At 38.1% G+C, this 17,840-nt stretch overlaps 2 protein-coding genes across 3 annotated transcripts in view; one reads left to right on the forward strand and one right to left on the reverse strand.

Annotated features, from left to right (window-relative positions):
- c8b (complement component 8, beta polypeptide) overlaps positions 1-9,350 on the forward strand; it is a 50,945-nt gene extending 41,595 nt beyond the window's left edge. For both annotated transcript variants that reach the window (XM_059502537.1, XM_059502534.1), the window contains 8 exons: positions 2,974-3,106; positions 3,557-3,754; positions 4,251-4,491; positions 4,566-4,694; positions 5,226-5,389; positions 8,290-8,440; positions 8,555-8,623; positions 8,933-9,350. In XM_059502537.1, coding sequence (XP_059358520.1) covers positions 2,974-3,106; positions 3,557-3,754; positions 4,251-4,491; positions 4,566-4,694; positions 5,226-5,389; positions 8,290-8,440; positions 8,555-8,623; positions 8,933-9,087 — 1,240 coding nt within the window. In that variant the 3' untranslated portion in view covers positions 9,088-9,350. The remainder of the gene's footprint in view (positions 1-2,973; positions 3,107-3,556; positions 3,755-4,250; positions 4,492-4,565; positions 4,695-5,225; positions 5,390-8,289; positions 8,441-8,554; positions 8,624-8,932) is intronic.
- A 1,359-nt stretch (positions 9,351-10,709) lies between these two features.
- Positions 10,710-17,367, reverse strand: c8a (complement component 8, alpha polypeptide). The gene is made up of 11 exons (XM_059502538.1): positions 17,248-17,367; positions 17,078-17,186; positions 16,414-16,561; positions 16,183-16,330; positions 15,817-16,006; positions 14,940-15,122; positions 13,801-14,041; positions 13,549-13,671; positions 13,298-13,455; positions 12,202-12,427; positions 10,710-11,155 (listed from the first exon to the last, which is right to left on the reverse strand). Exons 1-11 carry the CDS (start codon positions 17,355-17,357, stop codon positions 11,007-11,009), a joined length of 1,785 nt encoding a protein of 594 aa, XP_059358521.1. The 5' UTR covers positions 17,358-17,367; the 3' UTR covers positions 10,710-11,006.
- Between the last annotated feature and the right edge of the window lie 473 nt (positions 17,368-17,840).

A 17,840-nucleotide genomic window follows, 5' to 3' on the forward strand; every position in this document is an offset into this window, starting at 1 on the left:
ACTGGCTGAATGAAGCCCAAGCAACCAAGGTCTAATCATCTCAAGAAAGGGAATGAGGCGGAGCGCTTACCCTTACCGTACAGGATTTCAGAAAGTGCGCAGAATCTTGCGTGCACACTCATCACTTATTTAGAAAGTGTGCAAAGTGTTCACCTGCACACTGACCACCATGTGGTTTTCAGAAAGTACACAGAGCTTAGCGTGTGTACCTAAAGGCTCCTAAGCATCACAGAGGCGCTGAACCACACGGGAGAGGCACACTCAAATCTTATAAACCTCTGGTGAGGGGAGCATCACCTGAGGCAGCGTATACAAGAAGACTTCTGTAACTGCCAACTCCACTTCCCGCTGGATGCGACAGCACAACTAAGCGGACAGGAGGCCCCTCAGGGTGACCTAGCTGGACATCCATGGAATTCCCTGCAGTGCTGTGCCAGGCCTGATGATCAAGGAGGCTCCCGCAAAAAACTGTGATCTCAGCCGCCTAATACCGGAACATGAAGCTGGATGGCTGGTGCTGACAAGTGTTTAGTAAAAACTGTAAATGAGCACTGCAAAGGAAACTCACAGAGTTAATTAATAGACACATAACCACCAGCAATTTAATACACATAAGTATATACAGAAAGGGTCACATACTCACCTGCGCTGGGGCCTTGCTCAAGGGGCGCCTCATTTTAGTCCGGACCTTCAGTAAAGTGGTTTCTATGAACATAGAACCAACCAAAAACATTATATGTCCAGCATAGGAGACTTTTATGCGAGATGTTTCCACCTAACCTTGATCAGGTGGAGAGCTGGTGGTTACAGGGGAATTAGGAAGGGGAGAATGAAATCCCTAAAGGGAACGAGTAGATACATAGGTATTGCTTTGATTCAGGCGCGAACACTGCCTCGTCTGGATCATATCCCTTAGGTTCTGCTTAACTCCTTGTGACCCACGATTCCTCTTACCCCTGCCCACAGGTGGGGGAGGAGCGCGAATCGCAACACTAGCCTTCTTTGATCCTCAGATCGACCCCGGCCAGGACCCCTATGTTGTTCGGGCTCAGACCTGGATCTTCGTGGAACGAAGGATCTGAAAGTAGCGGAGTGCGCCTTCGTCTCCCTGAACTTCTCGATCACCGTCTCAATGGAAGGACCGAAAAGTTCAGAAGGCGAAACCTGAGCATCGAGAAGAAAGCCTTTTCTTTCATCCCAATGTCTGCCAGGTTCATCCACAGATGTCTCTCCGCTACCACCATGGCTGCCATAGTCCCGCCCATGGCAGAGGTGGCCTTCTTGGTAGAAAAAGGCCCTCGCCTCTATCCAGGTCTCTTAGCAGATCGGTCTGATATGCTTGAAGCACCACCATAATGTGTAATAAAGCCACAGCCTGACCTGCTGCTGCGTATGCCTTGCCATTTAAGCGAGATGTATTTCTCGAAGGAGCTTAGATGACAAGGAGGGAGATTATGCCGAAACCAATGGATGCAAGAAGAAAACGGCCTTTTTTGATCTCTGTATGGAGATCAGGCGGAAATGGAAGGCTCACCTGAGCTGGAGGGCTATGGTCAGAAAGATAACGCTTATCGAGGTGGCCCCACAGCATTACTTTGTTAACGCACTTTCATGGCAAGTCCAACTTTGCCGTGGCCCGATCCATAACCTCCAACTGCTCTACTTATGCAGGACAGGAGGATTGAGAAGGCTCAGCCTCACCTTTTCACCATCCTCGAATATCTCCTGCTTTTCCTGGGTAAAAACCCAGCAGAGCATTAACCTCAGTATCAGAAAGTGTTAAAGATATAACATCATCCTCCTGAGGCTCTCTCTCGTCCACCGCCGACGATTGCGAAAGGGAAAGTCCCTCTAAACCATTCGGGCAGATCCACCAGAAATTCTCACAAGCTCGTTCTCCTCTGTGCCTCAGCAGCAGCGGGTCCTGAACCACGGGAAGATGGCCACCTTTTTTTCTTTTTTTCCTTGGAAAGAGAGACGAATGAGAGCGGAGCTTTTTCATTGAAAAAACGCTCACAATGCAAACGAATGACGCAAAGATCATGTGTGTCATCGAGTGTCAAATAACGCAGATATGGATGCACACATTGTCTAAACGCTTGCTATTAGTCGCCATGATAGACAGAAAAAGATCGCTCTTACCAGTTCTTTCAGATGCTTCAAACAGAACAGTCAGTGAAGATGAAGAAGAGAATGACTTGTTCTCCTGGCGCTTATTTATAGTAACGCCGGAAGTGACGTCAGAGGTTGTTGCCGGCCACTTGTTGGTGTTTTTCCAATGTATGCTTCAGACACGGGTCACGATGAGGTGTTCCCCATAGCGCCCCATAGAGGACGCAGTTCTAAATTCCCTTGAAAGGGAATCATGTTTTATCACTTGTCATGCTTTAGAGAATGATACTTATTTTGATATGTTGACTAAAGCATTGATTATAATTGTTTGATATTGCATCTGAAATGAACATTTTAAATAGACAAAATTTCAGTTTTACAAATGTGTAACGACAATTATATTTACATAGCATTCAAGTTTTTTGTATAAATTACTTTAAAGTACACTTTAGTTTAACATCAGTGCTTATCAATACATTCAGCATTTGAATCAAATCAAACACAAAAGAAGTAATATAAGTTCCTATCAACAGTTTACTGACATCTGATTTAGATTTTCACAAAATAATATGTGACTTAGTAGTAGATATCCAAATTAAATAGATGTCATCATGCACAGCAGGTTTTGAGAATGCATGATATTTTCTGCAGCATAATAAAACAATTGTCCTAGCATTTGCTCTTTATGCTACTTCATGCTTTTCCAAAACTGTCATTTTTCAATGCCATGCTTATCACTTCTCATGTTGCAGTCCATGGTAACATAAGGATATTTTTGTTGTTCCTGTACTTGAGCCAAATGCAAAACTGATTATGTGCTACGGATCAGGTATTTGGAGATAATCTGTTCTTCTTTGTCAGATTCAACATTTTGAGCGGTAAACTGGAAGCAGTGGTGCTCGATAACCGATACTACGCTGGCGGCTGCTTGCCTCATTTCATCCAAGATGTTCGCTACAGGAAGCCTTATAATATACAACAGTACACAATAGAGGTATGTTGCATGCTTAAAAAGCTGCGGTGGAAGCACTGCGTTTCTGTGTTTCGAAGCGCATATTAAACTGGCCAAGTCAAGTGACTTCAGCAAATTAGGCTTTATTGCTTTGAACTGGTTTTTCATTTTGATGGTTCTCCACTAGAGGCGTCGATCTGAGGTTAGTTTTATAATGTAGGTTCAGTTTGACAAACACGTGTGTGTAATGAAAAATGTGACCTGTGAACCGTGAACTGTGATTTAAAATGTAACAATGTAGGTTAGGTAATCTTATGGTTTTATTGAATTACCAAAACATCTTTGAGTAACTTGCATTTTTGCACCTGAAATGATCTTTTATACTCTATCTTAAATCTTTCTCTGATGCTAGTGTTACCAATGACAGTAGTAACAACTAAAGGCTGATTCAGGACTTAGTTAATCTGGAATAATTAACTTTGTTGTTCCCAGACAAAAGGCTCTTATGATTTCACACTGGAGGCATATGAATCTTACAGTGAATACTCCAAGAGTGAAACAAAGGCAACTTTGTCCAAGACCAGCGTCTCATTTGGAATTGCTATTCCTAATGCTTTTGAGTTCAGTTTTAAATATAATGACCACAAGTACAAGAAGTCAGTGATGAAGATGCGCAACTTTTCGGGGACGGTGAGTAGGTTTTCTGTGACTGTAAGTGAAAAATTATTTATTATTTATTAACATAATGCATTAATTTATTGAGATTTAAAGACTAGATATTAGAAAATTTTCTGGCTTTGTGCAGAGATGTTAGGTGGCTTCTTAACTCTCAGGTATCATTCAGTAATTTTTTTACTGAAAATGTTTTTATTTATTTTTTTTTTTTAAATCTCATTAGAATTAACAATTGAAAAACAATTTACAGGAATCAAACAATTGAAATTTTTTTTTTTCAGGAATCAAAAAGGTTAAATTGTCCTGAAACAAAAAAGGTTAAATGGCACCAAAACAAAATCTCGCTGATCTTTTGAGATATAACCCTCAAATTTGCAACTCAACTTATTTATAGCTTTGATTTTCAGAAAGTTTTAGAGTAAAACGTTTAGGGAAAACACACACACACACAGTGTTAAATTCCTGACCAGAATGTGAAGCCAATCATGATTTTATTCTGTGTTGCCCTCAGAAAAAGAAATTTCTCCGAGCTCACTCTGAACTTGAGGTAGCGCGCTATTCTTTAAAAACATCAGACCTGATGTTACACCCTGAATTCATGTCCCGCTTGCAAGCCCTGCCACTGGAATACACATACGGAGAATATCGGCAGCTCTACAGTGACTATGGAACACATTTCATCAGAGAGGCGACTCTCGGTGGAGATTTTGAATATACTATTGTCCTCAATGATGAGACATTAGAGAAATCTGGTAGGTAAAAGCATGAGACAACCATGTTATTCCAAAGACGGAGCCTATACTGAATGTATTGTCTTTCATTATAGACTACAAGCTTGAAGATATCAAGAAATGTGTACAAGTTGGGCTTAAAGTTGGAGCCCTAATTCAGGGGGTGTATTTGGGGGCAGGATTTTCAATTGGTGGCTGTAAAGGTCTACTGGACGAGCTTGGAGGTAAGCAAAAGCCACAATTCAGAGGCTCAAACTGAAGAACTTATAAGGTGAAGTGTGCAATTGTTTGATGTTTAAATACTTTCTCCAACCCATGTGCAGACCTTCAAATGTGCAGAGACTTCACCAGAGTGTTTAGAAAACCTGTTTGGAAACAACCATTAATTCTATTACCTGCTTGTGCATCTTCTTAAATGTCACTAATGTTTATTTAAGCTCAGCATATGTGTTCTCGCAGACTTCATACATCAAGGTGTTCCATTACACTTTTGCAGACTGAGTGATAATGAAAGATATTATTATTGTAATATCACGCGCTTTGAACTGTAATGTTTTCTAATATGCGAATCAGAGATGAGATAATCTGACAGTGTTGCATTCAGCCCTTCACCAATGGCGTCTCTCATCATGATGCTGGTTAGCCTCTGTATTTAGAGGAGACGTGGCTTTCGAGAGTGATTTGCAGGGACGGTACGATCTTACACTTTCAAAACTAGCTTACCTTTAAAAATACTGTTTTGTCCGGCTATTCAGATTCCAGTAAAACGGGGGAAATGGTGGAAGATGTGTTTATTGTGGTCAGAGGTGGTGACAGTGAAACAGTCTCCCGTCTAGCGGCAAAACAGCTGCCAACTCCAGACATCATGCAGCTGTGGGGCGATGCTGTGTTCTACAATCCAGATTTTATTAGCAAAAAGGTAAAGATTTTCACCCAGTATGTATTTTCGTACTTTTTGTTTGTTTTTTCAATTTATTTTTATCACTCCATTTCAAACCTTTGTTGGGCTTAAAAAACTGCCACCACACATAGGCCTAGAGTCACCTAAGGACAAGATTTGCTAACAGCTTGCGCCAGCACAAAGTGTCTTTTGGTGTTAAAATAGTACTATCAGGATTTACTAAAGACGCGCAGTGAAAATTTTGCACTGAAAAGACGGGACAGAGTTATTTTTGCACCTGATATTATTGAATATGAATTTGTAGGAGATTCACTTTCAGACACAAAATTTATGGGAGGGGAGTATTCATTTGAACTACAAAACGCAATTTACTAACTTTTGCGATCATCAAATTACTAGTATTTGTGCCATTGTTTAATGCCCTAAAAGCATGTCTTTAAGTATTTTGTGCTTGAAATGGTTTCACCACAGAACAGAGCACAAGGTAGAAGGGAGAGGATTTTTTCCACATGTATTAATTTATCTGAAATACCAGAAGAACACACTATCCGAACATAAGTACGTGTTTGTCAGTTTACATGTAACAAGCTTTGCCTGTGTTGTAAGTAGATCACCCATACCTAATGAGCATCAGCTCTGCTTATTTGCTACTACCCTAATTTGCACTGTGCTTGGTATATTGTGTTGGTCGATATGTAAATGAGATGTTGCGTCTGCGTTCTTTAATTTGTGCATTTTCAGTAAATCACCTACAGAAATTTCTACGCTCATCGGTCCCAAGTCTGTGGGAAACACTGTGAATAGGTTTTTAAATAAGACTTAAAGGTGGTAATTGGGAGACCATTCCAAAGGTTTGAACATACCACACACACAAATTTTATTTTATTTTTTTAAATCTCCTTTCAATTTACAGTTACTACACAGAATTTAATGAATGCAAAATTACCCATAGACTCTTTCTTCAAGCTTTTTAGACAGGGAACCTTGCTGTCCCGACATGGGGGAACATACAACTAAAACTTCAGTCTTACTCTCATTTAATTGGAGAAAGTTAGTAGAGAGCCAGAGCTTACTGTTGGTATAGCATTCATGTGTTTTTGAGGAAAATAAAAGAAGACCATTGGCATAGTAATGGTAAGAAATACTATACTTCCAAAATATAGTGCTCAGAGGATGCATATACAAAGAAAACAGCAGCAGCCCCAAAACCGACCCCTGTGGAATGCCACATCATAAAGTAACCAATGTGGAAGAAAAGTTTCGTAACTACACAGCAACTTTCCTGTCCTTTAAATATGACTCAAACCACTGAAGGGATGTGCCCTGGACACGAACCCAAAATTTCTGGCAGTTAAGAAGAATCTGATGGTCACTTGTATCAAATGCAGTGCTTAGATCTAATAAAACTAAAAAAACATGTGATCCTAAGTCAAAAAGTAATAATATGTGACCCTGGACAACAAAATCTTACGTGTGAATTAGGTGATATTGAGATTTATACAAGCTGAATAAATAAGCTTTCCATTGATGTATTGTTTATTATGATAGGACAATATTTGCCTGAGATACATTATTTGAAAATCTGGAATCTGAGGGTGAAAAAAAATCCATATAGAGAAAATCACCTTTAAAGTTGTCCAAATTAATTATAAGACATGCATATTATTAATCAAAAAATTAGGTTTTGATATATTTATGGTAGGAAATTTACAAAATATCTTAATGGAACCTGATCTTTACTTAATATCCTAATAATTTCTTGGCATGAAAAAAAATATAAAATATTATTTTGACCCATACAATCTTTTGTTGGCTATTGCTACAAATATACCCCAGTGACTTAAGACTGCTTTTGTGCTCCAGGGTCACACATATCGTTTGTAACCTCAAGCTCTGCAGATCTGTTATATAGAAGGTCCTAAAGACCGACTGGAACATATCTAAAATACCAAAAGCTTTCAAATATTGTGAGTAAACCACTCTCTCTAAAATCTTGGAGATAAAAGGCAGTTTATAAATAGAAGTTGTCATATACTGTGTGATCCAAATGGGTTTTGTCAACAAGGAGTGAAGAATGTTTTAAACTGGTTGGTACTACTCCACTCATCAAGGAGCTATTGATTATAGCTGTAAGACTAGAGTTCACTGTGGAAAAGACATCTTTAAAAAGACTAGGAAGGAGAAAGTCTTCATTTTAGAGACAAACTCAAATAAATTAAACAACTTGAAATGTTATGTTTCAGACAGAGATGGCGATTGATAGGTTCATAGTACACTTTAAATCTGTGTTTGTGGATATAAATGATTTTTATATTTTTCTGGCTGCAGTTGCACCCCGACACACTCTGTAAATGCTCAAATTATCCAGTATTTCAATATGGATTTCTTTAACATTATTTCTAAATCATGTCAGTTCTTTTCTTTTGCCATGTGGGAAGTCGTGGCCTAATGGTTAGAGAGTCGGACTCCCAATCGAAAGGTTGTGAGTTCGAGTCCCAGGCTGGCAGGAATTGTGGGTGGGGGGAGTGCATGTACAGTTCTCTCTCCACCTTCAATACCATGACTTAGGTGCCCTTGAGCAAGGCATTGAACCCCCAACTGCTCCCCGGGCGCTGCAGCATAAATGGCTGCCCACTGCTCTGGGTGTGTGTTCACAGTGTGTGTGTGTGTGTGTGTGTTCACTGCTCTGTGTGTGTGCATTTCGGATGGGTTAAATGCAGAGCACAAATTCTGAGTATGGGTCACCATACTTGGCTGAATGTCACTTCACTTTCATGTTTGTCCTTCCTATGATTCAGTGAGAATGTAATAACATTTTGGGGCCAATGATTTACGTCCAACTCTACTTGCAAATTTTAACACCAACCTTAATTTGTAAAATCCTGTAATGGTACAATTAAGCTGTTTTGTTTTTACAGATAGAACCCCTCCATGAGTTGGTGCCGTCCCGTGACCCAAATGCTAACATCCTGAAGAAAAACCTGAAAAGAGCTCTGTCAGAGTACCTGAAAGAAACCAGCTCCTGTCGCTGCTCGCCCTGTCACAATAACGGCATAGCAGTGCTCAAAGGTGAGAATAATCAGAAAACACTTTCTAAAAATTGATAGCATGGAGAACAGTTTTTTCCAAGTGTTGGAAGTTCCTTTAATCCTCATGAATTTTTCTTTTCTTTTTTATTATTAGGCACAAGGTGTGTTTGTATTTGCCCAGCTGGTTTCAGAGGAGTGAGCTGTGAGATAACCAAACGAAAAGGTTTGTCTGTGTGGCCTATATATGATGCTGCACTTGGTGTGGACGTCCACTGAGTTAGAGTGTTTTTCCTATATATGATATTTTATGACTTAGGAGGAATCAGCTCTTTAGAAATGCAGAAAGCATGCTTGTATTAGTATGACGATCTTCTCTTTTATTTAATCATTTGATAAAATAATGCTGTCTTGGTCAATGGAAATTATAAAAAAAGAAAATAGGTAGATTTTCACTCTACAGTCCCTTTAACACAAAATCTTGTGTTAATATTGTCATGCATTTTTTATTTTTATATTATCCTTACATTTATAGCATCGGCAGTAGATGGCAGTTGGAGCTGCTGGTCTTCATGGTCCTCCTGCTCACGAAAAACCCAGAAACGCACCCGTCAGTGTAACAATCCAACGCCTCAGACGGGTGGAGTAACATGCCCTGGGCCAGAAGAGGAATCAGCTGATTGCTTCTAAAATATCTGCCATTTGTCTGTTTCACAATTAACAGTAATACTGTTAAAACAATTTATAGCATTGTTTTGAAATGGATAATACATAATGACAAATATGGTGGGCATATGCACGTAAACAATTTTCTTTAACCAGAGTTGTAATAAATGGAAAAATAGATAAAAAAATGTTGAATGCATAGAAAATGCTTCCATTATATCATTTGAAAATATGTCCAGGCAAAATTATGCCTTAAAACCAAAAGAGATTATATAAAAATATATTTTAAATTATTATTATTATTCATTACTTTAATGCTTCCAGATGTTTTGCTTTGGGGGGAAATTTGGATTAAGTGATAGAGAGAACCATCCATTCCTAGTAAAAGTTGTAATACCTTCCTACTGAGAATGGGAAACCAATTTCTATTTGAATACTTTAAATCAGTCATAAGCCCTGTGTCTCACCTGGTTGCCATTTGATGCCAGCATTAACTAAAGTTGCCCATAGCAATATTGCTCAAAAAGTTGCTCCGTGTATCATCAGCCTTACAGCGACAATAAAGGCAAAATATGCACTTGTCCTCAACAACCAACAGAAGACATGCCAGTGAAAACACCGGTTTTGGCCTCATCATTGACTGAAGCTATGTGCTTATCTAATATATGAAACACCTGCAATTCAGCAAATAGCTGCTAAATGCACTCACATTCATTTAAAGCATCCTTGGTGTCAAGTTAAGGAATGTAAGGGTGAAACGCACAAGTCAACTTCAATATCCCATAGATGCCGATACTTAAGTACAAATCTGGTTCCAAAAAAGTTGGGACACTGTACAAATTGTGAATAAAAACAGAATGCAATGATGTGGAAGTTTCAAATTTCAATATGTTATTCAGAATAAAACATAGATGACATATCAAATGTTTAAACTGAGAAGATATATAATTTTAAAGGGAAAATAAGTTGATAAAATTTCATGGCATCAACAAATCTCAAAAAAGTTGGGACAAGGCCATGTTTACCACTGTGTGTCATCTCCTCTTCTTTTTATAACAGTCTGCAAACGTCTGGGGACTGAGGAGACAAGTTGTTCAAGTTTAGGAATAGGAATGTTGTCCCATTCTTGTCTAATACAGGCTTCTAGTTGCTCAGCTGTCTTAGGTCTTCTTTGTCACATCTTCCTCTTGATGCGCCAAATGTTTTCTATGTGTGAAAGATCTGGACTTCAGGCTGGCCATTTCATGACCCGGATCCTTCTTCTACGCAGCCATGATGTTGTAATTGATGCAGTATGTGGTCAGGTATTGTCATGTTGGAAAATGCAAGGTCTTCCTTGAAAGAGACGATGTCTGGATGGGAGCATGTGTTGTTCTAGAACTTGGATTTACCTTTCAGCATTGATGGTGTCTTTCCAGATGTGTAAGCTGCCCATGCCACACGCACTTATGTGATTGGGGCTCCCAAGTGACAACCACAATGTCAGTGTTGATGCAATATTTCCATTCTCTCCTTCAGGGAACGAGGGTTACATAACGTAATCAAGACATTGTTATTCTTTGAAAATGTTTTTCTTGCTCTAATATCTCAATCACATTCATTAGAAATCTCATTGCAATCAATCAGAAGAAAATTTTAAGTAAACGTTTCCTTAAAATGTAATTTTTTTTTATTTTTCAGGTTATATCTATGTGCTTTTCTGCCTTCATGTTGATATGAAAGTATAGAGAGAGGAACGAGGTGAACATGACCGGAAAAGGACCACAAGCCGGGACTTGAAATCAGATATTTCAAGAACAACAAAAAAAAAAAACACATTTAAACTAAATTGAACAACATTACCTGGTAACGGTAATAACAAACCAGCAGACAGAAAGTAGACAGAAGTGGCATTAAGCTAGTATAAAATGACAGGACACTGTCAAAATGAGTATATTTAGATTTTAGCAACGTTTCTTCTGATTACTGCTTCCTTGACAAGGCAGGCCACCATCTTTTGGAGGGGGGTTACTGCATTCCCGTTTTCGTGTCTTTGTTCCAGACACACATGGCGACCAGGAGCTCCAGCAGCTCCAATCTCCATGTGTAGGGCCTGTCAGAGGGAAAAACTAACTTAACATACATGATCTGATCTTCAGGACTGAGCTTGATAGCGTATTTGAGGCTTAAGTATATCTTATCATTCATCATGTTCAGGAATTAAAATCCAGACTCAAACAAAAGTTAAATCAGAAACTGCATATAATTTGGTTGCAAAACATAACATATTGCACATTGTATTGGTGAAGAGATGAGTCTCCAAGCCTATTTGAACACTAGGACCAAATACAGGAAATGCATCACGTAATTAGTAAAAGCAAAGTGGTCAAGTACAAAGAACGTAAGTGTGAGTTATTGCACAGACCCACTATAACTCCTACTATGTCATACAGACATTTGCATTTCATTTAGCAGAGACTTTCATTCAAAGCCATTTGCAATGCATTCAAGATTTGTTTAAAACTGCACCTGTCACTAAAAAACTGTTATAATAATTATTTCTGATACTTGATTATGATTAGTTGAGCTGCATTTGAAGCTGTAAAATACTTAACAAGCGCTGGTTGCACAGGGTTAGTATTAACTAAGGAACTTGTGTGATTTAGACATTACCTCCCACACAAATCTGAATTTCGTGTCGTGCACGGGATAAGCAAAGCATGTGGTTTTATTCAAAATACTGACTTAATGTCCTGAGAAAAAGAAAGAAATATAGTTCCATGCCCTGTATCATTTACATTTCACCAGATTAAACTCTAATAGCTCAAGCTTTATGCTTTGTATAATACTATCAAAACACTCCAACGCAGCCTCCATTCTTCGAAGAATATGGATAAAAAGGCACACAGGAAACAAAAAAACCTAGAAAAAAAATTATATACAACCCCACCAAATCACAGAGATGCCAATTCGTGCGGGACTGATATAATCGCGGGACCTCTGTGATAGGTGAAATATGGTAGGTCATTTGCAGATAAACTTTTTCTTTACAAATTACGGACATGGCCAATTAGCAAAGGGGTTAAGATCACAGAAAAAAAGGTCATACTGCACAAAAACACAAACTTGTGATCACATTCCTTTGGTAAAGCACATTACCTTTTCTTTCCGTCTCCTCACAGGCATCACCTCTGTAACCATTTTTGCATATACAACTGCAGTCTGTCCTGGAGAGCACAGGAATGCCATTATTCATGCAGGGGACGCAGTGACACGGGTTGAAGTTCTGCATGTACTCTTCCCATGCCATCTTCAAATGGGGCAACTTTGTGCGAAGCTGCTCCGCTGCTGTGCTTAAACGCACCAGCTCACATATCGGTGACACCTATGACAGAACCACAATGGCCATTAAAACCCTTGAAGGCGAAACAAATAACGAATAGAATATAGTTGATAAAAAACTTATCAAAAAAAGATACTTTTATATGTCAGCTCTAGTGTATCTACTCAGCCGTTGGCCTCTCCATCTCATTGAAATTATTGCCTCCTTTTGCCTGCAGGATGTGATACATCCCCAGTTTTTTTAACTGGTAGTCGATTCTGTTGGCCCTGGTCTGCTATCCCTCTTAAACAAATGTGGAAACCATTTCCCCTCTACTCAAGAAGTCTTCTTTAGACACATCTGAATTAAAATAATTTTCGTCCAATCTCTGTGGGTTTTTTTGTCTCCAAGATTTAGGAAAAAGTTGTTTTTTTCCCTCTACTTGCTTCCTTTAGGTTCGATTTTAAGAAAGTGTGTAGAATTGTTCAATATTTATGCAGACGACAGTCAGAATTACCTACCGATAAAAAATAAATGACCCTCTGCTTTACACAATCTACTCTCCTGCCTCAACGAGGTCAAACTTTGGCTATACAATAACTTTTTAACCCTGACTGAGATTTTGGTCCATCTGGCTAATCTGAATTTAATAATTCCACCATAGGCAATCTGTCTGTTTTTAATGCAATTTCTAGTAACCTTCGATGAACATGTATCCTCCGTCATTGCCTCAAGTTTTTTCCAGCTTCATTCGCTTTCTAAAATAAGACATTTTCTTTCTGAAAGGTTTGGTTAGACAGTTATCCATGCTTTGATAACTTCGCGTTTGGATTATTGCAATTCTCTGTTTTATGGTATCTCAAAGTCTCAGGTAGCTTAAGAATATAAGACTTCATCCGAGTGCTGTATATTAAGTTAGTCAGGCAAATGCACCTCAAACTCAATGAGGGCAGGGTTGTATTTGAGACTCTTTCCCCAGTCCTGGTAACTTTTGGCATCTTTGACAGCCAAACTTCCAGTGCTGGAGCCGGTGTGTCCACCCTTTACAAAGCCCAACACATCCTCAATAGCACTGCTGGACTGATCGTCAACTGTAGAATATGAAAATAAAATAAAGGTTTCATTTAATAAGTTTAATGTAAAACTACAAGAACTGAAAATGCATGGTGCCTCAAGTTGCTTACTCGTCATCTTTTTTCCATCTTTATGACATGATTTTCCTTTTACTGAAATCGTTGTACTCTGTTCGATTGCTGTCAGTCCCAAAGATGAACCAAGGCATCCTCCGATTTGTGACCCAGTCATTTCTAACAGTGAAAAGAACGTGGTAAAGAAGTTAGTTTTTCTCACTTAAACAGAGTTAGAAAAATACAGTTCAGTCATTTATTTTTGATACACTGTCTGTTTTGTTTCGCTTGTAAATATAATTTTCATACCATTTCTTTGCATGGCATTCTTGTTCACAACAGCAACATAATCCAGGACTCCACCCATGGTACCCTCTGTGACATAGTGTGTGCCATACTCATTGAAAAACTGGGAATATGCACCAAAATCATACTGATCAGGCAGATCACCCAGAGCCCAGAGCATGTCCTCGTCCAGAGTCAAGTCTCTGCTTCTCATCTTAAACTGAGCGGTTTGCACTGTTGACAACAGCCTGACAAAGCCCACCTCCTAAACACGCAAAAATAGAAATAATTAAAATGCTGCAGTTTCCAAGGCATTATCCAGGCTTTATGACTTATCTTGTTTTTCCAGTGAGGTCAGAAAAACAAAATGAGTTGAAGTCATGCAGTCGGTTGAGACAAACTCAGCTCAAACTGAGAGCAATTTACAAGTTTACAGTTGTAAGGATAACCAACCAATCATACAAATGAAAGAAAATGCATGCGTATTAGTATTTTGGAGGTTATAAAGTGACAGCAGTCTATACCATACCCGCTTCTGTCTGTGTCAGTGTTAAACAACAAAAGACAGTGAGGAAAAACACTCACTGCCCTTGACTGAATAACTTTTGTAACTTTAATTGATCTATATTTATTTTATACTGTGAAATTGTGTTTTTTATACAGTTTCTGTGCCAGAATACTACTAGATCAGGCAATATTTGCCCCCTGGAACTGATTTCTAGTGGCATTTTTACATTTGTGAGCGCAGTTTTTATAATCACCATACTATGTTGTGTTTAATGTCAAGAGATTACATTTCCTCAATCAACATTTTGACTGATCTCTGTGTGAATGTCCACAAAACTGGATGACTTTCTGAGGCTATTAACCATAGGCTATTTTAGAAATAAACAATTAAAAGATGAAAAAAGGAGAAATTAGGGAGAATCAATAAATTAAATTATGAATAAGTTGTGTAATTAAATAACATGTAATCATGTAATCAATAAAAGAAAATTAACTGTAGTCCGATTATGAGTATTTTAAAATGCAATTTAATCTAATTACAAGTACTTTATCTTTGGAGCCTGATTACATGTGATCAGTTACTATCCAGCTCTGCTGGTATATGGTGACAACAAAGGGAGTTAAGTAGAAATATTAGCCAAAATGTATTACTTTACCTTATTATTGTATTGTGATATGTTGCGTAGAAACTTGAATTCAGCACTAATATCATGACCAATTTCCACAAAAGCGACTCTCCTCGTCATTCCTGCGTTAAAGGATATTTCTGTCTGCCTTGCCTTGAGAAAGCTAACAGCATCCTCAAAATATTCTGATGCTGCCTCTGTAGTTGCTTGTGCCTGGCAGGGACAATAACATCGTCAGTGAGTTCTTCCTAAACCAGTCCTTACAGAGTCCTTCTGAACATTAAATGATTCCACCTGCACAGTTATGGCAATTCATTTTGGTCAAATGGAAAGCACAAAACAAAGGCCGCCTTTTCAGATGTAAGGTGTCCTTTGATCATGATGTGGCTTTTTTTTTTTAAATAAATGGGTTTATTTAAAACACTTGTTGGGTCCCTATACAGCCTCAAAGTTTAAATGCAGGAAAACTGAACACTGAACAGTTTCATGTTTACAGTCTCAGCCAACGTATTGGCTTTAAAGTATAAAATATGGCAATAAAACATGAAACATCCAGTATGTTGTCTCTCCTTAAATTACACTATCCCTAAACCACTATGCACCAACATAGTAGTGTTTATTAATTCTGAAAGGTTGCATTTCACTTAATAAAGCTAAGTTTGAGATAAAATATGCACCCTGTTTTTCAACCATACTCTTCTAATCTTTTCTGAATCCACATGCCATAACCGTCATGCTTTGTATTGCATTTATAATCCATAATATAGATATGCCCTATGAAGTTATGTATATACATAACACAAAGTGACTAAGAACCGTTCTCTCTCTCTATATACAGTATGAATGGGAAAGAAACAACAAGTCAGTTATTTTGTGTGACTAAATTAACAGAGGCATGAGATAATACCATTATTTGATATGAGAGGAAGTTGTGAGGTTTCCGGTAATATTTTTCAGCATCATCATAACTGAGGTGTTCACAGAAAGGATCGTAGGTGAGTTTCCGCCACTCCCCATTATAGATGTATTCACAAACGCCTCCAAAGTATGTTGGGTCCAGAACATGATTCACAAAATCACCAGATAACGCATTATATCTGAGGAAATAAAAACCAACTTTTTTTTACAATTTGGATACATGTACATCATGCAGTACTGTAGTGTGGATTTAAGTCATTTTTCTGGATGTGTAACCAATGCATTTGGTCTTGTACAGTATGTCAGTGATATTCAGCAGGAAGCACCCAAACAATCAGTCTGCTATACGTCTTACCCTCGAGTGGCTCTTTCAGCTCCTGGTATAGTCAGCATATCGGTACATTTGGTTTCTCTTCTGTTTATCACTTCACAGTCAGTCTCATCTTTGTGATTTACACAGTCTATTTCATCATTGCATCTGAGCTGCTGTCCAACACAGCGTCCTGCGAGAACACAAACAGTATGCAATACATTCAAAAGACATACAGACAAACATGTAGAAAGAAATGCAGGCAGAAATATCAACCTTTGGGCCCACAAGCAAACATGTCCCCACAGTGGTCTTCTTGTAGTTGACACTCGCCCTCTTCTGGACACTGTCTTTCATCCCACTGACTGTGCACACACTTCTGCCCCCCAAACTGAGATGCTCGCTCCAAGTACTGGAAGCGAATCTGTGAGACATCAGTCACGTCAGAAAGATTATCATCAGATTATAAGTGTGCGTCAATAGTTGCAACAAATATACTGGACAGTAAAACAATGATATTAAAATGTTTGCATGTTGCATTTTTGCATTTTATGTATGTAAATGTTTTTTTTTTAATGCATACATCAGAAGCATATATGCAGTATATATATATATATATATATGTGTGTGTGTGTGTGTATACCAATATATACCAACATGTAATAAATAAACAAATATTTACAATTTTCCTCTGATGCAATGACAGATAAATAACATACTTTTTTTTTGTGGTAAAAAAAGGTTTTAAAGTAAAAATAATTTAGTTTAATAATTCATGAAGGGTTAAAAATGTAAGCTGCTAACACATTTTTTTTTCAAGGTTTTCTTTCAATAATTAACAAACACATCATTACAATAGACAAAATAGAGACTTTCTTTTCCATATCTGTTATATATGACTGTTATATATGACTATATCCAGGTTTTAAAGTGTTTTTACCGTCCTATCTCTGCATGAATCACAAGGTGACCACTGCGTCCAGCTCTTGAGTTTACAGTCAATAGGAGCAGGAGTATGGACTCCTCTGGTGTGTCTCGAAGAGTTAGCCCTGGAGAGATAAAATATGGTTACATGGTATAACACCAAAAGCTCCTAAAATTAATTATTACCTGTTGCTTGATGATTGTAGGAAGTCATCAGTGAATCTGGCAGAAATATGGTGACTGAAACATGATAAAACAAATCCAAACGTACAAATAGAAAACACAAATCTCCACATTGCTGATCTTCTGGGTCCAGTCTACAAAATGTTTGTCAGCATTATTAATGATTGACATGGTTTTTTGGGGGGAAAACTGACTTTTGCCCAGAATGCTCCACCTCCGAGCAAATACATGACTTACAAGAAACCTTATCAGCTTTATCATGAACAAATACAGCAGGTTGAGGACTTGCATTGAATCTAAATAAATGATTAAAGCAATTATCACCAGTTTACAACTGCCTGTTTCACTTTGCACACACTGCATACTGTAAAAAAGAAGAAGAAGAAAAAATTATTAGAAAATTGATACAATCATAAAACACAACAGGATTCAATGTGCAATTAGAAATACGTTTAAAATACCTTTGAAAAACCTTTGAGAATTCGTTCATATCGGTTCATTGGGCCGTATTACTTACCTTAAATGAAATATGTCATGTTTAATTGAGATGTTTAACTATAAATACACAATAGATCTAAATAAAAATCCTACTCTGT

This window comes from Carassius carassius, chromosome 20 (genome assembly GCF_963082965.1).
Source record: "Carassius carassius chromosome 20, fCarCar2.1, whole genome shotgun sequence".
Classification (NCBI taxonomy): domain Eukaryota; kingdom Metazoa; phylum Chordata; class Actinopteri; order Cypriniformes; family Cyprinidae; genus Carassius; species Carassius carassius.

Coding starts and splice junctions, on each gene's coding strand:
- c8a (XM_059502538.1), bottom strand. CDS start 17,357: ATGTGGAGATTTGTGTTTTCTATTTGTACGTTTGGATTTGTTTTATCA. Junction 14,042..14,939: donor TATCACAATACAATAATAAG/GTAAAGTAATAC, acceptor TTGCGTGTTTAG/GAGGTGGGCTTTGTCAGGCT. Junction 12,428..13,297: donor CTGCCCTCATTGAGTTTGAG/GTGCATTTGCCT, acceptor GTTCTGTCATAG/GTGTCACCGATATGTGAGCT.